Here is an 18,017-nt window from a genome sequence, read left to right on the forward strand (position 1 = left end):
GTAAGACAACAAAATAGGAAAAACGCCAATACTTTTGCAAGGCACTGTATGTATATATATATATATATATATATATATATATATATATATATATATATATATATATATATATATATATATATATATATACACATACACACACATGTATAAATAAAACTGACACCACCCCAAAAATGTTTTTATTTTATGTATACTGTACTGTATTAACACTTTTGCTTCATTTTATAATTAAAAATGATATTTTTATTAATAAATTTCATTATTTCAACATAAAACTCATAGGACAATTCCCTATAAGTGCTATATCGTGCGATCTGCGAAGATCAGTGAAACCAATTACCGTAGTCATGTGGCTAATGCAATTCTGAAATAAACTGGAAAACCAGGAGCTCTGAAAATGGATTCGGATTGTAGTTAATCTCAACAGTCTGCTACACTGACTCAGGACTACAGTTTGCATCTGATCACCATCACTGCACACCTCAACATCGTTTAGCTGTAATAAATGAACATTCTGTGCCACCCAGATGAGGATGGGTTCCCTCTTCAGTCTGGTTCCTCCCAAGGTTTCTTTCTTATGCCATCTCAGAGTTTTTCCCTCACCACCGACTCACTCCTTAGGGACAAATTTACTTATAAAGAACAATCCTATATAAAACTTTTGAAAAACACTTTTTGCCACATGATTGATGAATTTGTAGGTGTACAGGTGTTCCTAATAAATGAACACACGGGAAAAGGTTTTAACAAGTTTTTAATCTACATTTACAGTTTAGGGGAAAAGTTTGCACATGCTTAAAGAATGGTAAAACTTTGTTAAACTGATTAGTCTCAAATGTAATCTCTGAATCAAAGGAAAATTTATTGTAAAAACATTGTCATCTTTTATCTTTGAGACACATGCATGTTCCTTTTGTTTATATGCAACAAACTACATAAAAACCAGAAGCACACAATAATTGGAAAATGAATGACTGGAAAAAAGTTCTGTGGACAGATGAGTCCATATGTGACATTCTTGGCTCGCAGTGGAACCAACTTCTCTATACATCTGAGGTCTGTAGGTGTTATTTAGAGATCAGTAACAGTTGGCTATAGTGTTATTTATGCTAAGGGAGGATTTTTCAATAAAAATAAAATTTTCTGCACATATACAATGATTCCTGAATTTAAATATTAGTAAAAGATAAGTAAACAACATGCAGTTTTTAAATAAAGGTTTTTATTATTGAGGGAAAACAAAATGCATTTTGGCCCTGTGTGAAAAAGTGTTTGCACCCAAACCTAATAACTGGTTGGGCCACTCTTAGCAGCAACAACTGCAATCAAGCATTTGCGATAACTTGCAGTGAGTCGGTTCTTACAGCGATGTGGAAGAATTTTGGTTCACTCATCTATGCAGAATTGCTGTAATTCAGCCACATTGAAGGGTTTTCGAGCATGAACCGCCTTCTTAAGGTCATGCCACAGCATCTCAATAGGATTCAGATCAGGACTTTGACTAGGCCACTCCAAAGTCTTCCTTTTGTTTTTCTTCCATTCAGAAGTGGACTTGCTGGTGTGTTTTGGATCATTGTCCTGCTGCAGAACCCAAGTTCACTTCAGCTTGAGGTCACAGATGGCCGGACAGTCTCCTTTAGGATTTTTTGGTAAACAGCAGAATTTATGGTTCCATTTATTCCATTTAAGTCTTCCAGGTACTGAAACAGCAAAACAGCCCCAGACTATCACACTACCTCCACCACCACCATATTTTACTGTTGGTATGATGTTCTTTTTCTGAAATGTGTTACTTTTACACCTGACGTAATGGGACACACACCTTCCAATAAGTTTAACTTTTGTTTTATCAGTCCACAGAGTATTTTCCCAAAAGTCTTGGGGATCATCAAGAGGAGCCTTTATGTTCTTTTTGCTCAGCAGCGGTTTTCGTCTTAGAACTCTGCCATGCAGACAATTTTTGCCCAGTCTCTTTCTTACGGTGGAGTCATGAACATTGACCTTACCTAAGGCAAGTGAGGCCTGCAGTTCTTTTGGTGTTGTTGTGGGGTCTTTTGTGACCTCTTGGACAAGTAGTCGCTGTGCTCTTGGGGTAATTTTGGTCGGCTGGCGACTCCTTGGAAGGTTCTCCCTGTTCCATGTTTTTGCCATTTGTGAATAATGGCTCTCACTGTGGTGTGAAATGTCTTTATAGAAATGTCTTTATAACCTTTTCCAGACTGATAGAGCTCAATTACTTACTTTCTTACTCGTTTCTGAATTTCTTTGGATCTCGGCATGTCTAGCTTTTGAGGATCTTTTGGTCTACTTTACTTTGTCAGGCAGGGCCTATTTAAGAGATTCCTTGATTGAGAACAGGTATGGCAATAATCATGCCTGGAGGTGGCTGGAGAAATTAAACTCAGGTGTGATAAACTACAGTTTTAACAGAGGGGCAAACACTTTCACACAGGGCCATGTACTTTTAGATCGTGTTTTCCCTCAATAATAAAAACCTTCATTTAAAAACTGCATGTTGTGTTCACTTGTGTTATCTTTTACTAATATTTAAATTAGTTTGATGATATATTGGGTTTTGTGTCTTGTCTTGTGTTGTCTGTCTGCACTGTTTGCACTCGATGCACTTTATGTAGCTTGTGTTGTGTTGTAGCTCTATGTTGTTGTTTAGTGTAGCACCAGGGTTCCAGAGGAACTTTGTCTTGTTTTTACTGTGTACCACCGTATGGTAGAAATGACAATAAAAGCCTCTTGACTTGATCTGAAACATTAAAGTGTGTCAAACATGCAAAAAATATAAATATTTTCATGCCTTTAAATGACCTATTTTGTTTTATATTAACAATACAAACATGCACTTGTCTTTCAAAAAACAAAGACTAGGTGTTTCTGGAACACCACTTTTGCTGGATGTTTTCTTCCTCCTCCAATTTTCTCCTTATGTGCTCGATCACTGGGGAAAAAAAAAAAGTATTTTAATTTGCTTTAATGCCCTGCTAATGAAATCATTTTCAATTACTTTTCATCATACTCACTGTCCATATTTGGTGTGATTTGCCAAGCTGTGTTATTTGTCTTGGATGCTTTGATTTGATGACTGGATGAAATGTCTGTGATGCACATGGGTACATCGGTCTCTTCCATTTGTTCAAGTCTCTGTGTGATGCGATCACTGAGACTAAAGTAATCCTTTCTCAAGTCTCCCATTTCATCCAAAAGCAGCTTTCTCTCCTGCTCGAACAGACTCACAGCCTCTCTCATTCTTTTGTTCTCAAACTCAGACTTTGCCTTTTCTTTTTGCAGGCACTGCAGCTCCTCTTGAATCACATGCTTGTCTTTTTCCAACTTGGAGACAACTTCACTTAAAGCCTCACACTCTGTTCTCTTAGCTTCTAACTGTTCTTTATAGGACTTGTGTTGCTCCTGTAGCTGAAGTGTCTTCCCTTTATACTGGTCATGAATTAATTTTAATTCATTTTTCATTGTGGCCAGCTGTTCCTCAGCAGTTGCTTTTTGCATTTTACAGTCATTAAGTTTCTCATACAATTGTTTTACCAGCTTTTGAGATTCTTGTACCCTTTCTTCAGCTTGTTTCTTTTCCAGCTCTTCAGAATGAAGTGCTTGACTAAGCCTCTGGTTCTCTTCCTGACTATTACTTAACTGACTTTTAAGCTTCTTAGACTCACCTCTCATAGATGATCTCTCACTTTCAAGTCTCTGTACAGCCTTTACAAGTTTGTTGTGTTGTTCCTCCATTGTCTTCATGTTCTTCGTGACTTCAGAGTACTCTTGCTTTGCAGCATCCCTCTGTTCCTCCAATAGAGTCTTATTCATTAATAACTCGTCAGTCATCTGTTGCGTCTTCTTTAATGCTTTTTGAAGACTCTTTCTCCATGTACATTCTTCTGCGAGATGTTTCTTAAAGCCATCAGCATGACATTTAAGTCGTTCATATTTCTCCAGAATTGCCCTGAGCTGCCCAACAAAGTGTTCATTTTTGCTTTTGGCTATGTTAAGTTGCTCTCTCAACTCCTCTACAATGTGGTTACATGTCTTGGTAATCTCAAAATGCTTTCGTTCTTCACATTTCAGCTTTTCCTTCATTAGCTGAGCCTCCACTTCCCTTAGCTTTGACATTTCAATCAGCTCATGGTGTTTTAAGAGGAGTAATCGACCAATCTGTTGATTTTCCATGTCTTTTTGTTGGAGCTTTTCTTTTAAAACTCCAATAAATTCAGGTGGTGTCCCTTTAATGTTGCATCCCTTGTCACTTGAAGAAACCGAAACTGCATTTTTTACATCTGAAGGATTTGCACAGCTCTGTGGTGAATAGGAGTTTCTTCCGGCACTCCGGTCCAAGTTTTCCAAGTCTAAATGTTCAGTATTTGCATGTGTTGATATTGCTGTCAAGACCCTAAGCCCCAAGGTATAGATTCCACTATCATTATATCTCATTTCTCTTCTGGATAAGACATCTTGCATCAATCCCATTGTTTGCTTGTCTAAATCATTATACACACTCCTGTGGTTCTTTAGATAAGCCCTAGATCCTTTAGAGAACTTAGAAAAATGATTAATAATTTCATAATTTGAGACTTCACCAGGGAAATCTTGATCTCTAGATTTAGCTTGTATTAGTCCATGTGGGATCTTTACCAAGCCTTCTGAAATCATTCCCTCAAAGTCCACCTGTCTTTGAAGGGAATCACGGTGTGAGAAATCAGTTGCTTTAGAAGTTGCAGCCATAGTTTCAGGAACATTCGAAAATCCTTACACACAAAAGTGAAGAGGTTATTAGTAAGTTTTATTCACTACTGGATTTAGTTACTTGTATTTGTAACTTACTTTACAAAGATTATATTAATTGCTTTCTAATGAAAACAAAATACAAGCTTTTTAAGAGTCCCTCACTTAAATGCTTGGTTCTTGGTGCTTTACATAAGCCATCTTAAATGCACTAATGCAAATAAAAACCTTGCAAAAGGGCAAAAGGGCATTTTTCTTTCCAGCTCTTACCTTATCAGTCTTGCAGTTGCTCCTGTGGTTGAAACCAGACTGTAAAAACAGGCTATGGAGCCACTTGAACCCTATTGTTCAAACTGTTTAAAATGTCTGTCACCATAGAAACTTGAAACATGGCCATAGCTGTGCAATAAAGAAGCAAAAAGGATTATTGTTCATTCATCAACGGTCTTCTAGTCCGTACCTAGCCTATTTAACCGAAATGGCTGCAGACAATTTTTGCACACTCAAACATGCTGGCAGTACAGGAACACATGACTGAAAAGCTAAACAAGACCTAGTGGATAATCCGAACAAAACAAAACAAAAAACAAAAAAAAAAGAACAGGAAAATTATTTAAATATTTTTAATCACTTAAAAAATAAATTACAACATCCTTAAAAGGCAGACAAAGCAAGTCAACCCACACATTCCTTATGTAGGGTTGTGTATGATGGGACAAAGTACTGTAGCACTAAGTATGCAGATTTACATTCAGTATAGAACAATCTCTAATTAGTCCATTATGAACTATCCCACCTCACCAATTTACTAGAAATAGAATACAAAATTATATTTATACATTCATGTACATGCTGGGGTTTATGATACAATTTCAAGTGTTTGAGTCTAAACAGTTTAGCATGGCTTTACACTCTGCAGTAGTGCATTTACTGAAGGATTCTGGTAGTGAGCACACATTGCATTACTGCAGTGTTCCTGAAGTCAGCAACATTCAAATAGGACAAAATTCAATCCAAACACATACAAATATGAATGAATACAAATGAATAAATTTAAAAGAACAAAAGGCAATAATTGAAAGTGGTAAAATGGACGCAATATTTTTTTCCTGATTAAATTTCTATGACTTTTGAAAACCCACAGAGCTTTGCACGTGTTCTGTTACATTTTAGCGAGTGACTGAAGCTGTGTCCCCAAGTGTGTACATCATGCCTAGTCTGGGTTGTAAACTTTGGTTTTAATTCTTCAGCGTAAGGGTAAAAGTGTCCACAATAAAACTGTGCAAAAAAACCCCCCAAAAAAACAAAACATTCTGTACACTCTGGACAGGAGAGACATGGGGCATGGCGAAGTCAGTTAGTTTTTAACTTGGAAGTTTGAGTCACTTGTTCAGTCAGACTGGCTCTTATAGAGTTAACTACAGTCTGGCGGATATTTTCCTCCATGTACTGCTCAGTCAGTGGCTTCAGCACCTGAAGAGAATTAAAGATGAAGACAACAACAGAAGAAAAGGCACAAAAAAAAATACTGAGTGCACAAATTAAAAAAACCTGTGAGAGAAAACAAAAGGAAACGTCATCTCCAGTGAGCCATTAATATAAAAATATATGTAGAAAATAAAGATTGTGGAAAAACGATTTTTAATCCAGGAGACGTTTGTTTTTACTTTGCGTTTTGCATGCCCTTGCATAGACCAAAGCAAAATATAATCGGTTAAGAACGAGTCCATACAAATCCTTATCTAACCACATAATATATTACTTAAATATTACCCAAACAAGAATTTCCTTCTGATATATACAACAATAGCAAAAACCTTAAATAGGCATCTATTTTCCATGAATTTCAATCCCATACAATCCTACAAATATTAACCAACTTACACTGTTATTGAGAATCTGGCACAAATACATGGATAGCCCCAAATTATTATGCTTAATGGGAGAAGCATGACGTGGTATTAATAAGATGTGTTTAATATAAGCATAAGTGGAACAATAGGACGGCTTTTCCTGGTGCGTTTATACCATGCGGTCATCTTTCCACATCTAGGTCACTAGTCTACCCTGTACAACCCTATCCAGTGTAGCTTTATTCCAACTAGCAGTAGATTTTGTTTGGATGGAATGATGAACGTATGACAAAATGACAGAATGATGTGGTATGGCAAAGGTGTATACAACAAGTAAAGCTAAAACTCAGAGGAGGCATAAGAAGTGCAGCTTCTTTCAGCAGTAATGCTAAAATAAGTCAGGACTCCTTGACCTACTGTTCGAACAGATAGTTTGTGAACATGATCTGGGTACTTCCCTGACTGGGATCATGGTCACAAAGTATCTGTTCCATCAGTATGCAGCTTAGATACATACATACCTACCATCCATCCATCCATTCATCTATCTATGATAGAGTTTTTCAGCCTGATCACATGAACCCCGTTGTGTAAAAAAAAAAAAAAGGGGCACCGACATGCACTGCAAGCCATTTCACTTATTCATAAAAAAAATTAAAAACAAATGTAGCCAAAAATTTATTTTACCATATACAAAAATACACCGACAAAGATTGTATTGCCTTAAGTTAATCAACAGGGATAGTGCTCCACCCACCTGCTCCCACAAGGCTTCTGCTGTAAGGTCTATGGCCATGCCCACTTCTCGATATTCGCCTGAATATCTTACATACGCCCATGCACACAGTGACATCAAGGAGACGCCCATCACAAGGTTGGCCAGGACCGCGATCATCGATATGCCGAGGAACCCTGTTACTGTGGAGACTATGTAGGCGACGAACATGACAGCAAACAATGTTGCAGGCGTTCTTGCTGCATAGAAAATGTTCTTGCTTTCATTGTGCTTGATGAAATTTGCATAAACTTCATCAAGCTCAGACTCCAGCTGTTCCTGGTACCGTTGGCTAAACTCAACACCTCCCATTTTCTTAACAGCACAAAACTGCTTGACAGAGGTTTGCTTCAGCTCATCATGATAGCGCTGGAGGTCAACTGGTGCAATGTATGGTTTATCTCCACCACATACCTACACATGGGGAAGAGGAGCAGGAAAGAAGCCTTAAGTACCACATTACCAATTAACACACAGATGAGCCATCGCAGATAAGGAACAGTCAGTGTGGTTCAGTGTTTAAAATTAAGTTATCTAGGCCACATTGAAACATTCTATTTTAGTGCAATGTCCTCACACTATTCTGAGTTATCTAGGTGACCTCCTTACAGCACAGGAAGAAATCAAGTCACGATCCTCCTTAGCACTACTTGTATAAAAGTTACTTAGAATGTCAGAGTAAACATCTTGTTAATTATATACACAGTTCAACCATAGCCGTAGATCAAAAGCATATTCAGAATCGACCTGCTGCATGGTCCGGCTGTAAGTGTCCTTAGCCCCAGCCACAGCTGTCAAGTTGTTAGCTTCAGCAGTTGCCTAGAAGTTAAAACCAAAATAAATAAAAGGGTACAAAAAAATAATAATTTATAATTAAAAAACAGTCAGACTACAGAAAAAGTCCTTTTTGGCCAAAAGGTAACCATCATGGCAACACTCCAAGGCAGTTATTTTCAGTCATACAAGACCCAGTTCCCAACCACCTGAACAGGGAGTGACACACATAGCAGAAATAGACAAGAATGGCTTTGAAATGGCTATTGACATTCTACAATAATGTAAAAGTGATGTGACCTTTGGCCAAAATAACACTATCATTCTCCATTACAAATTTAGCAAAGCACTTTATACCTAAGCCACTCTGAGAATCTGACATTTTCTGATTAAATCCTTTTATTAGACAAGGAAGAACTTTGGTTAACAGCCACCATGTTAAGCACAATATAATGCCCATTCAGATTTATGAAGTGGGTTGTCATTACTCATAATCTAATTACATCAGAACTGTAGCACATAAGCAGCATACCTGCAACATGGACTTTGGATGAGGGAGCTCATCACCTTGGTAGATTTTGATGTATGCCTAAAATAAAGAAAAGCAGATCAGATATTTAGTTTGACTTAGTGAAATGCCTTTTCAAAACTTTTTTACAACTTCCCAACATGTAAACATTAAAAACGAGTAGGACAACATAAAAACTAAAAGAATAAATTAACAAAAATAAAATATATTAAAAGGGGGGAGTGGTGGCTCCAGCGGTTAAGGCGCTGGGTTGCCGATCGGAAGGTCTGAGGTTCAAGCCCCGGTATCGCCAAGCTGCCACTCTTGGGCCCTTGAGCAAGGCCCTTAACCCTCTATGCTCCGGGGGTCCCTTACGAGGGAAATATCAAGGTCCGTGACGTCGGAGTGACGTGGGGCCGCCTTCCCGTGGGCTCACCACCTGCAGGAGGGACCGTAAGGGACGGTGCTGTGAGGATTGGGCAGCAGTCGAAGGCGGGGGCCTGCTTAGACTGCTGCCCCCGCGACCCGAATAAGGATAAGCGGGAGAAAATGAATGAATGAATATATTAAACGTATAGTTCAACTATAAAGGGGGGGGGAAGAATAATATTATACACACACACCACACACACAAAGGGATGGATGTCAGATATTGACATTAGTACAGATTGTCATTATTGTGTCCATGTTTTGGTATGAAAATAAAGTGACACTGCTTTGCCAGTCCAGAGTTAGTGACATTTCAGTGCAAATAATGCTAAAGATTGTACAGCAAAGGATAGTAGGATAGGAAGTGATCCCAGTCCTAGATGCTAGCTGTTTCCTGGTTTAAACTCTGAATGGCCTGGGGATAGAAGCTCCTCCTTATGCTCTCAGTGTTTGCTTTCAAAGGGCAGAAGCGCATTACTGTATAATTCATTGATAAGATTGAGACTGTTGACCCTCAAAATAGAAATTTAAAAATCCTAATAATGTATTATTGAACAATATTATACATTTATAACATCAACCATTCATTCATTTTCAGTAACTATTTATTTTTTCTTTGTGAAGAGCAGCAGATCCAGAGCCTTTTCCATCAACAGTGTGCACAAAGCCGGAGAATTCATCTAAACAGGGACGTCAATCCATGGCACCATGCAGACACATTCACATTCTGATTTTTTTCCTCCCACCCCTAGTACTATCGCGATTCTTTTAGAAACGATTTAGAGATGCGTTTACCTCAGAATCGATATACATTTAATTATTTTACTTTTCCAGAGAGGGGGTGGAAAGACGTTACCGCTTTTATTCCAACAGAGGGTGAAACGTATTTTGTTGTTGTCTGTATTAGATGACGTCGTATCAGTTTTAAGCCAACGTGAGAAAGCAAAACCATAGCAGAGGCAGGGGAGCAAACCTCTGAGAATTGTTTCTGCACCTGCACATGTGTGGAAACACTTTCGATTTTACACACTGCCAGGAAGAGCTGCGCTGGACATGACTAAAACGGTATGCAAACTCTGCCATACAGTGATAGCATATTGTGGCAATACGACCAACTTGAGTGCCCACCTTGTTCGACACCATCCCGAGCTGAACGCCAAACAACCTGCAGCATCTCAACAAACTCTGGATGTGAATAAGTAAATGACCATGCACTTCAGGGAAGGCAAAACGCATTACAGAGTCGATTGCTCTTTTTATCTGCAAAGACATTCGACCTTATAGCTTGTGAAAAATGCCGGTTTTCGAAATATAATCTATACTTTGGAGCCGAGGTACGTTATTTCATCAAGGAAGCTTTTCGCAGACACAGTCGTGCCTAAAATCTATGACGAGGTTGCGATATTCAAGTTTTTGGTACTTGAAAGTTTTATGGTTCAAGGTTCTTTATGCACTATGTATGTGTATGCTTCTGAAATAAAAATTCAGAAAGATGTAATGCATTGTTTTTGTTAATATAACTCGTATACAGTCTCTTTAAGGGTATGATCAAGTATTTGTCATTGTCTAATCTTTATTAAGCAAACAAAAATCACAATTTAAACAATGAATCGCAATAGCTACAGAATCGCAATATGTATTGAATCGGCACAAATGTATGTGAATCGTCCCAGCCCTACTAAAACAGTATATTTAATGCAATTAATGCTTATTATATTATTGACTATCATTATTGAGAATATAAGCCTAACCTTGAAATACTCCAGTAGGTCCCTGCATGTCACCTTGGCACCATTAATCTCCTTCTCGATGAGGTTCTCAGGGGCCAGCATTAAAGGCACCAGGTTTTGCAGCTCTTTTTTAAAATCACCATCAATATCTGCAAAAAGAACAGCAAGATCAAAGCACTGTTTTTGTTTTCTGAGTTTGTATTGTGCTATGTTTTTTCCCCTTTCTTTCTTTTTTTAAGTAAGCAAAGATTATTCCAACCTTTAAGTCTGCCATCAAAATAGGGGTTAGTGGCAACCTTCAGGCCTGGGTGAGGCAGCAAGAAACAGTCAATGCTTGAGAAACATGAGTGGATATGCTTCCTTACGTTCTGTAGCTCTTCATGCTGGTTTTGTTTTACCTAACCAATAAACAATACACATGCACTCAGTATAACTTCTGAACGCACAACAAAACTCATTTTCTATCATGAACTCACCTGCAGTCGCCGTTCCAAGAACCGATTTCCTCCATCAAGTCCATAATAATGCTCATATGGGTAACACCAATCTCTGATCAGAAACAGGAGTTTCTGGAGGAAAAAAAAAATATCTAAATCAGACAATTTAAAACATTAAATAAAAAGCTGACAATAAGCATGAAAGTCTTTATTTGCTCAACAAAATGTATCCCACCCAATGTACAAATCAATGTGTTTATTACCTGAAATGGTCTTTCATAAATCTCCTCCATTGCCAAGCGACCATATTCTGTAAAAAGCTATATATATATAAAAAATAAAAAAAAGGACATATCTTCTTTTAAATGTTAGTGTAGATACAGTTTGAAGGTAATGTAATTCACATTTTGGACTGTTTCACAATAAAGTCTGGTTCCCAAACTAGAACAGATTCATTACACTAAAGATTTTGCCTACATGAGACATGAGCTGTCAAAACATCATTTAACTCTGAAGGGCACATTTTGTGTATAATTTTGTAATTGCTACAAATTTGTAGAATTTGAATCTTACATTACAAAAAATCACCCTAGGCATTAACAGCAAGTTTCCTCATTTGGAGTAGGGTGATACCATTAGTATCACTGAGTACTAGTACTTCGTTAATAAGAAGTCTTTGTGGAGAATGGAATGTTTTTAAGAAAGGATTGGATGCATTGAAAAGGTAGACCATCTATGGTCTTATTATAGTTACACAGCAGTCAATATGATCCATATCTGACCACTTGTTCATTTTTGTAATTTTACACCTCTATGGGTAGAGTGATTGAACTCATGCAGCCAGCACAGAGCCTTGACCTCAAACCTACTTTACACCTTGGAATACTGATTGTACCCCAGGCCTCCTTGTTTTACATCAGTGCCAAACCTCACTAATGCTCTTGAGGCTGATTAAGTAAATCCTCACAGCCATGCTACAAAAACTAGGTGGAAGATTGCCCAGAAATTTGGAGCTTGTTATAACAGCAAACCTTTGGGGGGGGTGTATCTGGAATGGGATGTTCAAAAAAGTACTGGTTGTGATGGTTCAGTGTCCCCAAGCTTTTAGCCATATAGTATGCTTTGACATTACTACTTTAATTTATTTTATTTTTTTAATATTATATAAATCTGATTTAAGAAACTGATGTAAATTGTGCTGATAAATAAAGTGAGGGCATTTTAATTTTGCACTGCAAATTTTCTTGGCAGAATTGTTTAAGTTGATGGGTATATACGCAGGGTAGAGAAATAGGTGGGCACGGCATCTTTCAGTGGAATTATGATGAAATGTTTAATTGAAATTTCTCCTTTTTATTTTTTGAGGTTAATCCAAAATTTACAATTATTCAAAGCTGTTTATAGTAGTATATTACTATACTATCAGGTAAGGCACACACTCAGGAAAAGGGTAATCTCCTTTAGTTAACGAAAATCTTGTTTTTATGTGTATAGCAGAAAATGCCAAAATCTGGCCAAAGGTTATCACCGTACACAACATACGTACATTATTTATTTATTTTTATATGTATATAAAAAAAATAAAAAAATAATTATACATATATATATATATATATATATATATATATATATATATATATATATATATATATATATATATATATAAAAAATATATATATTGTGTGTGCGCGCAATACCTGTAGATGCTGTAGGTCATCCTCTTGAATATTCTGTGAAAGATTATAAACCTAGGACAAACAAAAGGAACATATTGCAAGCTTACTAGTAAACATACACCCAGCAGTCATAAGGATTTGCAAACATGCCTGAGTACATAAAGTACATGAACTATTCTCTGTCCTTCCAAAAAAATAAAAAAGATATAAACACCACACCTGTATGGAGCTGGTCATAGTGCTGAGTGCAAAAACCGTAGCACAGTCTTTAATAGTGGACTGACTGTCAAAAGCTCCCTGAGTGTCAACCATCAGGACAGCAACCTAAAGAGTAAGAAGTTTGGATTAGACACCAATTGAGGACAAACAAGTTGTGATACAAGTAGATGAGTAAATAAGGAAAAACACACCTTACTGCCATCAGTCTTTTCCACCACAAACACTTCACTCCAGGCCTGTATTCCTGTTGTCTCTCTCTCACAACCCCCTCTCCAGGAGAAACCTGTTAGTGGCTCATCATCTCCTCCCATCCATGATTCAGATGACTACAGAATATGAGAAGAACAAGAGACCTGGCATGCTTATACCTGCCTTTTCATAAGGAACAACATTAACAGGCAACGCTTGTTTTGTACTTCAGGGAAACGGTCAGAACATGCCAGAAAAAAACCCCAAAACAAAACAAACCCATACACGCTTAGCTAACCTGATTGTGCATGTAGCGCAGCATGAAGTCTAGCAGGAAGGATTTGCCCTTGCGAAAAGCACCAGCCACAGAGAGCACAACCACATTGAGGTCCTTGATATGATCTTGCATTAGGATCTTCTCCAATGCCACAGCATCCAATTCAAATTTATGGTCCTCCTCATTTGCAACAACTATCTGTATCGGCCGAGCTCCTTCTGCGACTAGCTCTTCCTCCTCGGGTTTGAGATCGTCCTCCACAGCACATGGATCAACTCCGTTTGTGTCAGGGTTTAGCTCATGCACTTTGCTCGAATCATGAGTAGGACGACACAGTGGCACGTCCTCTGACCCGGTCATATCTGGGTAAACAATACATACAAATGTTTGTTGACATAAATATAACCGCAATATAACCGCAAATAAAACCAGTGCTGCAGTGTTAACAACAGAAATCATTTTTTGTAGCCTTATAGTTGTGTCCTCTTTAATACTGGCTCTGTTTGCACATTATGTTGTTGTAGGGCAACTCGGTATTACACCAGTCCTACCAGTATTCCCGCTATATACATAGTAAACATAATAAACAATAAAGACTGGCTTGAACCTAATGGCACTAATGTAAGGAAGACACGTGTAACACGGAGTCTATTTATAGAAGACAGAATTCGAATGAGACCTAGTGCATATTAATAACTGTGCAGTCCTTCACTTGCTTCCAGAGGATCATAAGCATCTGCTGAGTGCTGAAGAAGTCATTACAGTCTGAAGGGGATAAAAATGTTCATCCACACATGAATGAAGCCAGCACACCACATCATTTTTAAAAAACTAAACGTTTTAAAGTAAAAGCAACTCCAAAAACGCATGGTCCGGTTCTCATGCTTCTTTTTTCTTTTTTATCAAACTGCTGGACATCTTGGCTGGTAGCAATAGCAAGACACTTTCCAACAGACTAATAGCACCAATTAATACATATACTGTAGTGGAAATGGGTGCATTTACACAAAATCTAAATAAAATCTGCTAAACAATTTCAGATTAGGAAGTGTTCAGATACACTTGAGCTATCTAAACAGGAATGATTACCAAGTGCCAAGTAACAAATCTTATCCTTTTGTAAAAATCATCCTTAAAAAATCCTTTAAATATAAAATATGTCTTAATATTAGGTTTAAGATAAACATATTTGTTACAGCATAATTTCAATATAGGCTCTGATATTTCTTCCCCCAGATATTCTTGCTATATATTCCATATATAATAATATATCCTACAGATCATGATGCACAGTGAGACAGGCTCTCGGAAGAACTGTGGGCTCACGGTCATTGTCTCATGAAAGATTATTGTTTAGGTAGACAGACAGATATATAAACGGATAGAGTGACCGCTGAAAGATACTAGAATAAGTATACAGATATACAGTATATACAGAACATACATATGGTGTGTACCGAGAGTGTAAAGGGTGTGCAGTAGTGTTTTGTGCAAAACAATATAAAATTTCTGACACAAAAATGAAAGTACTCCGATAAAGTAGAGACACTTAAGTACAATCCCCTTTTATCACTGAGTTTTAGATAGTGCTTTTCTTGCATCACTGAATAGCTGCAGTAGTGCTGCTGTGTACTGAAAGACCGTGGTCACGCAGGGGTTACTACTGGGTTCTTGTGATGTTTATGGTGTCGCTCGGCTGCTCCACTTTCTATTCCCGGCTCGCGCTAAACCCTGAGGTTCAGCCACCATAACCCCGCAACACACACTCAATCTAAACAGGTCTTTCTATTGGAAGACACAAAACAAGCAAAAACACAAAGCTCAAATCAGAGTGTGTGCATTTTTGTTTTCGCGTTTTATTGTCAAAGCCAAGGACAAGGCAATAGACCGACCTGCTTCCCCCCACCAAGTGAGAGCAATCCAAGCTGGGCAAACTTCCGAAAACACTCCTAGCACTGCTACAGTGAAGCAAAATATTGTAATTCATTACAATGATTCTAACGTCAAGCAAAACCGACATTAAACACTTCAAGCATCAATAAAAAGCGAAAAAAAAGAGAAACAAATCACAACCTAGATGTGTCAATCATTGCGCGCGCGCACACTGTCTATATTGCCGTGTCAGTTTGCGCAGGTCGAATCAAATCACGTTTGTTATTTTCGGACAGTTACGAAACGATCACAACTCTCAACGCACTCAAATTACCGCAAAAAAAAAAACAAGTTTACGTTGTTATTACATTCACCTATACCTCAGTGTTAAAACCTCCGGAGACTGCGCTAAAAGTTTGTATCGCAGCTCCAACAGAACTGCAGACCCTCAGCACAGGGTACAGACCACATGCTGGTGTTTGCAGAATGCACAAATCAGTAAAAGATGTATTACAGATTATTGTCAAGATGCTCCAGGAATACACGCTTCCTATATATTTATACATATACCTTTAAGTACATTCCTATTCACAAGCACGGATATTTTCAAGACCGCCACATGAGACAGGGGGTGCAGAAGGTTTTCGGTGTGTGTGTCAACAGGATAAACTTATGGGCACTCAAATATAAATTCATATTTTATAACCGATTAAATTTATGTAAAGTTACTTTGAGACTACATCTAATTAAACAGAATTGAAAAAGCAGAGCAAACGGATAGTTCCAGTTCCAGCAGTCTGCTAAGTGCACCTGGTTAAAACTTTCTCCATAACTTTATTCTTAAACTCACAACTTTCGACTTTACTCAACAAAACTCTCACCAGTCAGTCGGATATATTGTACAACACCACACATATAAACTCCAACGCATATTCTCCAGGTCTTTTGTTACCTTCGACAAAGCAGTCACTTATGTGATTTGTCCCCATGTACTCCCGATTTCTCGGTCCACGGCGCTCCGCCATCTTGTTCAGTTCAAATCTCCAGTGTAACGTGCACGGGTCCCTCTTTGAACTTGATCTTGCTTGGCCACGCCCCAACGACTTATACTTGAAAAGCGCGTGTCCAATGAGAGGCGTGGTCTGAAAAACAAACATTTCATTGGTTAGTTCTGAGTCGAGTGCGGCGCTGGACAAGATTTGATGGCTGAATGCAGGTGCGGGTACAAACAATCATTCGCGGGACTCCTATTAAAAATATTTAAATAAATAAATTATAGAAACAAATAAACTGTTATGTATTTAATGCACGAAAGTAACAATGGCAACTCAAATAAAGTAAAACGATTTTTTCTTTTTTATTCATATTCAAAAGAGAAGCAAGTGAAACTAAAAAGCAGTGTAAGTCAACACATTGAAACGAGCAATGGTCAGTTGTAAACCAATGAACATCTATGAGGTTAAAGCTACAAATGTTAAAAAACTTTATTTTCCATGATTGGTATTTACAGTAAAGTAACCTAGCATGTGATCTACTGACAGTGCAAAGTACAAATAATTTGAATCACCCCAAAACAGTCATTCTACAGACTTTCAATGCTAGCAGTTTTTGTTTCGATTTGTAGTACATTGATTTGGACTTGATTTAGGCTTTCAGAATGGAAATTATTTTTAGTGACGAAAGGCATGCAAGGATAAAAAAATTGTTTTTTTAAACAAAGTTTATATATTTTAGTTGTATTTGCAAGATGTTTAACAACAGGACAGTTTGCTCTCCAGGAGCAAACTTTATGACCAACCCCACCAATTAGACCTCCAAACAGAAGTAGGGCATCGGCCTGGATCAGGCAGGTCCCAAAAGAAAGAGTGAAGAAACTATTGTCACCAGTTACCCTAATTCACCAAATACATGTTAAAAAGATGACACATCATGTCAGCACTTTTATGAAGTCAGATAGTTAACACACAACCTTTAGCATTATAAAATTGTCCTACAGTATGTGAATTTAGCAGTTTTTTTTTTTAAATAAAAATAATCTGTAGAGATGAGTAAAAGACAGATAATTTATACTGCCCATATAACATTAAACATTAAACTGTTATCTGTATGCATTCGGTTAATTGCAACGCTACAGGCTAATACACAGAGAGACTGAAAATAGGTTATAGTACAGCTAAAAAGGATTCTCAAAGACATTGCTTTCTGGGGCTCTAATATAAAATGCTTATTAATGCTTATAATGTATATAAGAAGGCATGCATGGTCAACATCGCTATTTCAATTTCATCATGAAAACCATATGTCCCATTGATCACTTACAGGTTGATATTTATATTGAAGTGTGCTGTTAAAACTAAACAACTTGTATTTGCTTAGTTTTATAGTGTTATAATTATCATATGTGATAAATCTTGTACAGTGCAGAAGAAATCAAAGACAATTCCTCTCTCTTTCCCATCAGCTTAACCATTTAAGGCAAGCTTAGGTCATTTGAGTTGTGCGTCGATTTTGTTGTGCCACATGCAAAGCAGTTCA

The 18,017-nt window shown here is 37.6% G+C and overlaps 2 protein-coding genes across 2 annotated transcripts; both read right to left on the reverse strand.

The window, feature by feature from the left end:
* Positions 1-737: 737 nt before the first annotated feature.
* cccdc110 (coiled-coil domain 110 molecular ruler complex subunit) lies at positions 738-5,207 on the reverse strand. The gene is made up of 4 exons (XM_083539679.1): positions 5,014-5,207; positions 3,033-4,766; positions 2,616-2,950; positions 738-1,305 (listed from the first exon to the last, which is right to left on the reverse strand). The coding sequence occupies exons 2-3, from the start codon at positions 4,741-4,743 to the stop codon at positions 2,877-2,879; spliced, it is 1,785 nt and encodes a 594-aa protein (XP_083395805.1). The 5' UTR covers positions 4,744-4,766; positions 5,014-5,207; the 3' UTR covers positions 738-1,305; positions 2,616-2,876.
* Positions 5,208-5,352: 145 nt separating this feature from the next.
* atl2 (atlastin GTPase 2) lies at positions 5,353-16,594 on the reverse strand. The gene is made up of 13 exons (XM_083539678.1): positions 16,435-16,594; positions 13,632-13,972; positions 13,336-13,470; positions 13,145-13,249; positions 12,947-12,997; positions 11,513-11,569; positions 11,289-11,381; positions 11,072-11,210; positions 10,834-10,961; positions 8,678-8,734; positions 8,119-8,190; positions 7,354-7,785; positions 5,353-6,216 (listed from the first exon to the last, which is right to left on the reverse strand). Exons 1-13 carry the CDS (start codon positions 16,505-16,507, stop codon positions 6,097-6,099), a joined length of 1,803 nt encoding a protein of 600 aa, XP_083395804.1. The 5' UTR covers positions 16,508-16,594; the 3' UTR covers positions 5,353-6,096.
* Between the last annotated feature and the right edge of the window lie 1,423 nt (positions 16,595-18,017).

Source organism: Silurus aristotelis, assembly GCF_946808225.1.
Source record: "Silurus aristotelis genome assembly, chromosome: 4".
NCBI lineage: Eukaryota > Metazoa > Chordata > Actinopteri > Siluriformes > Siluridae > Silurus > Silurus aristotelis.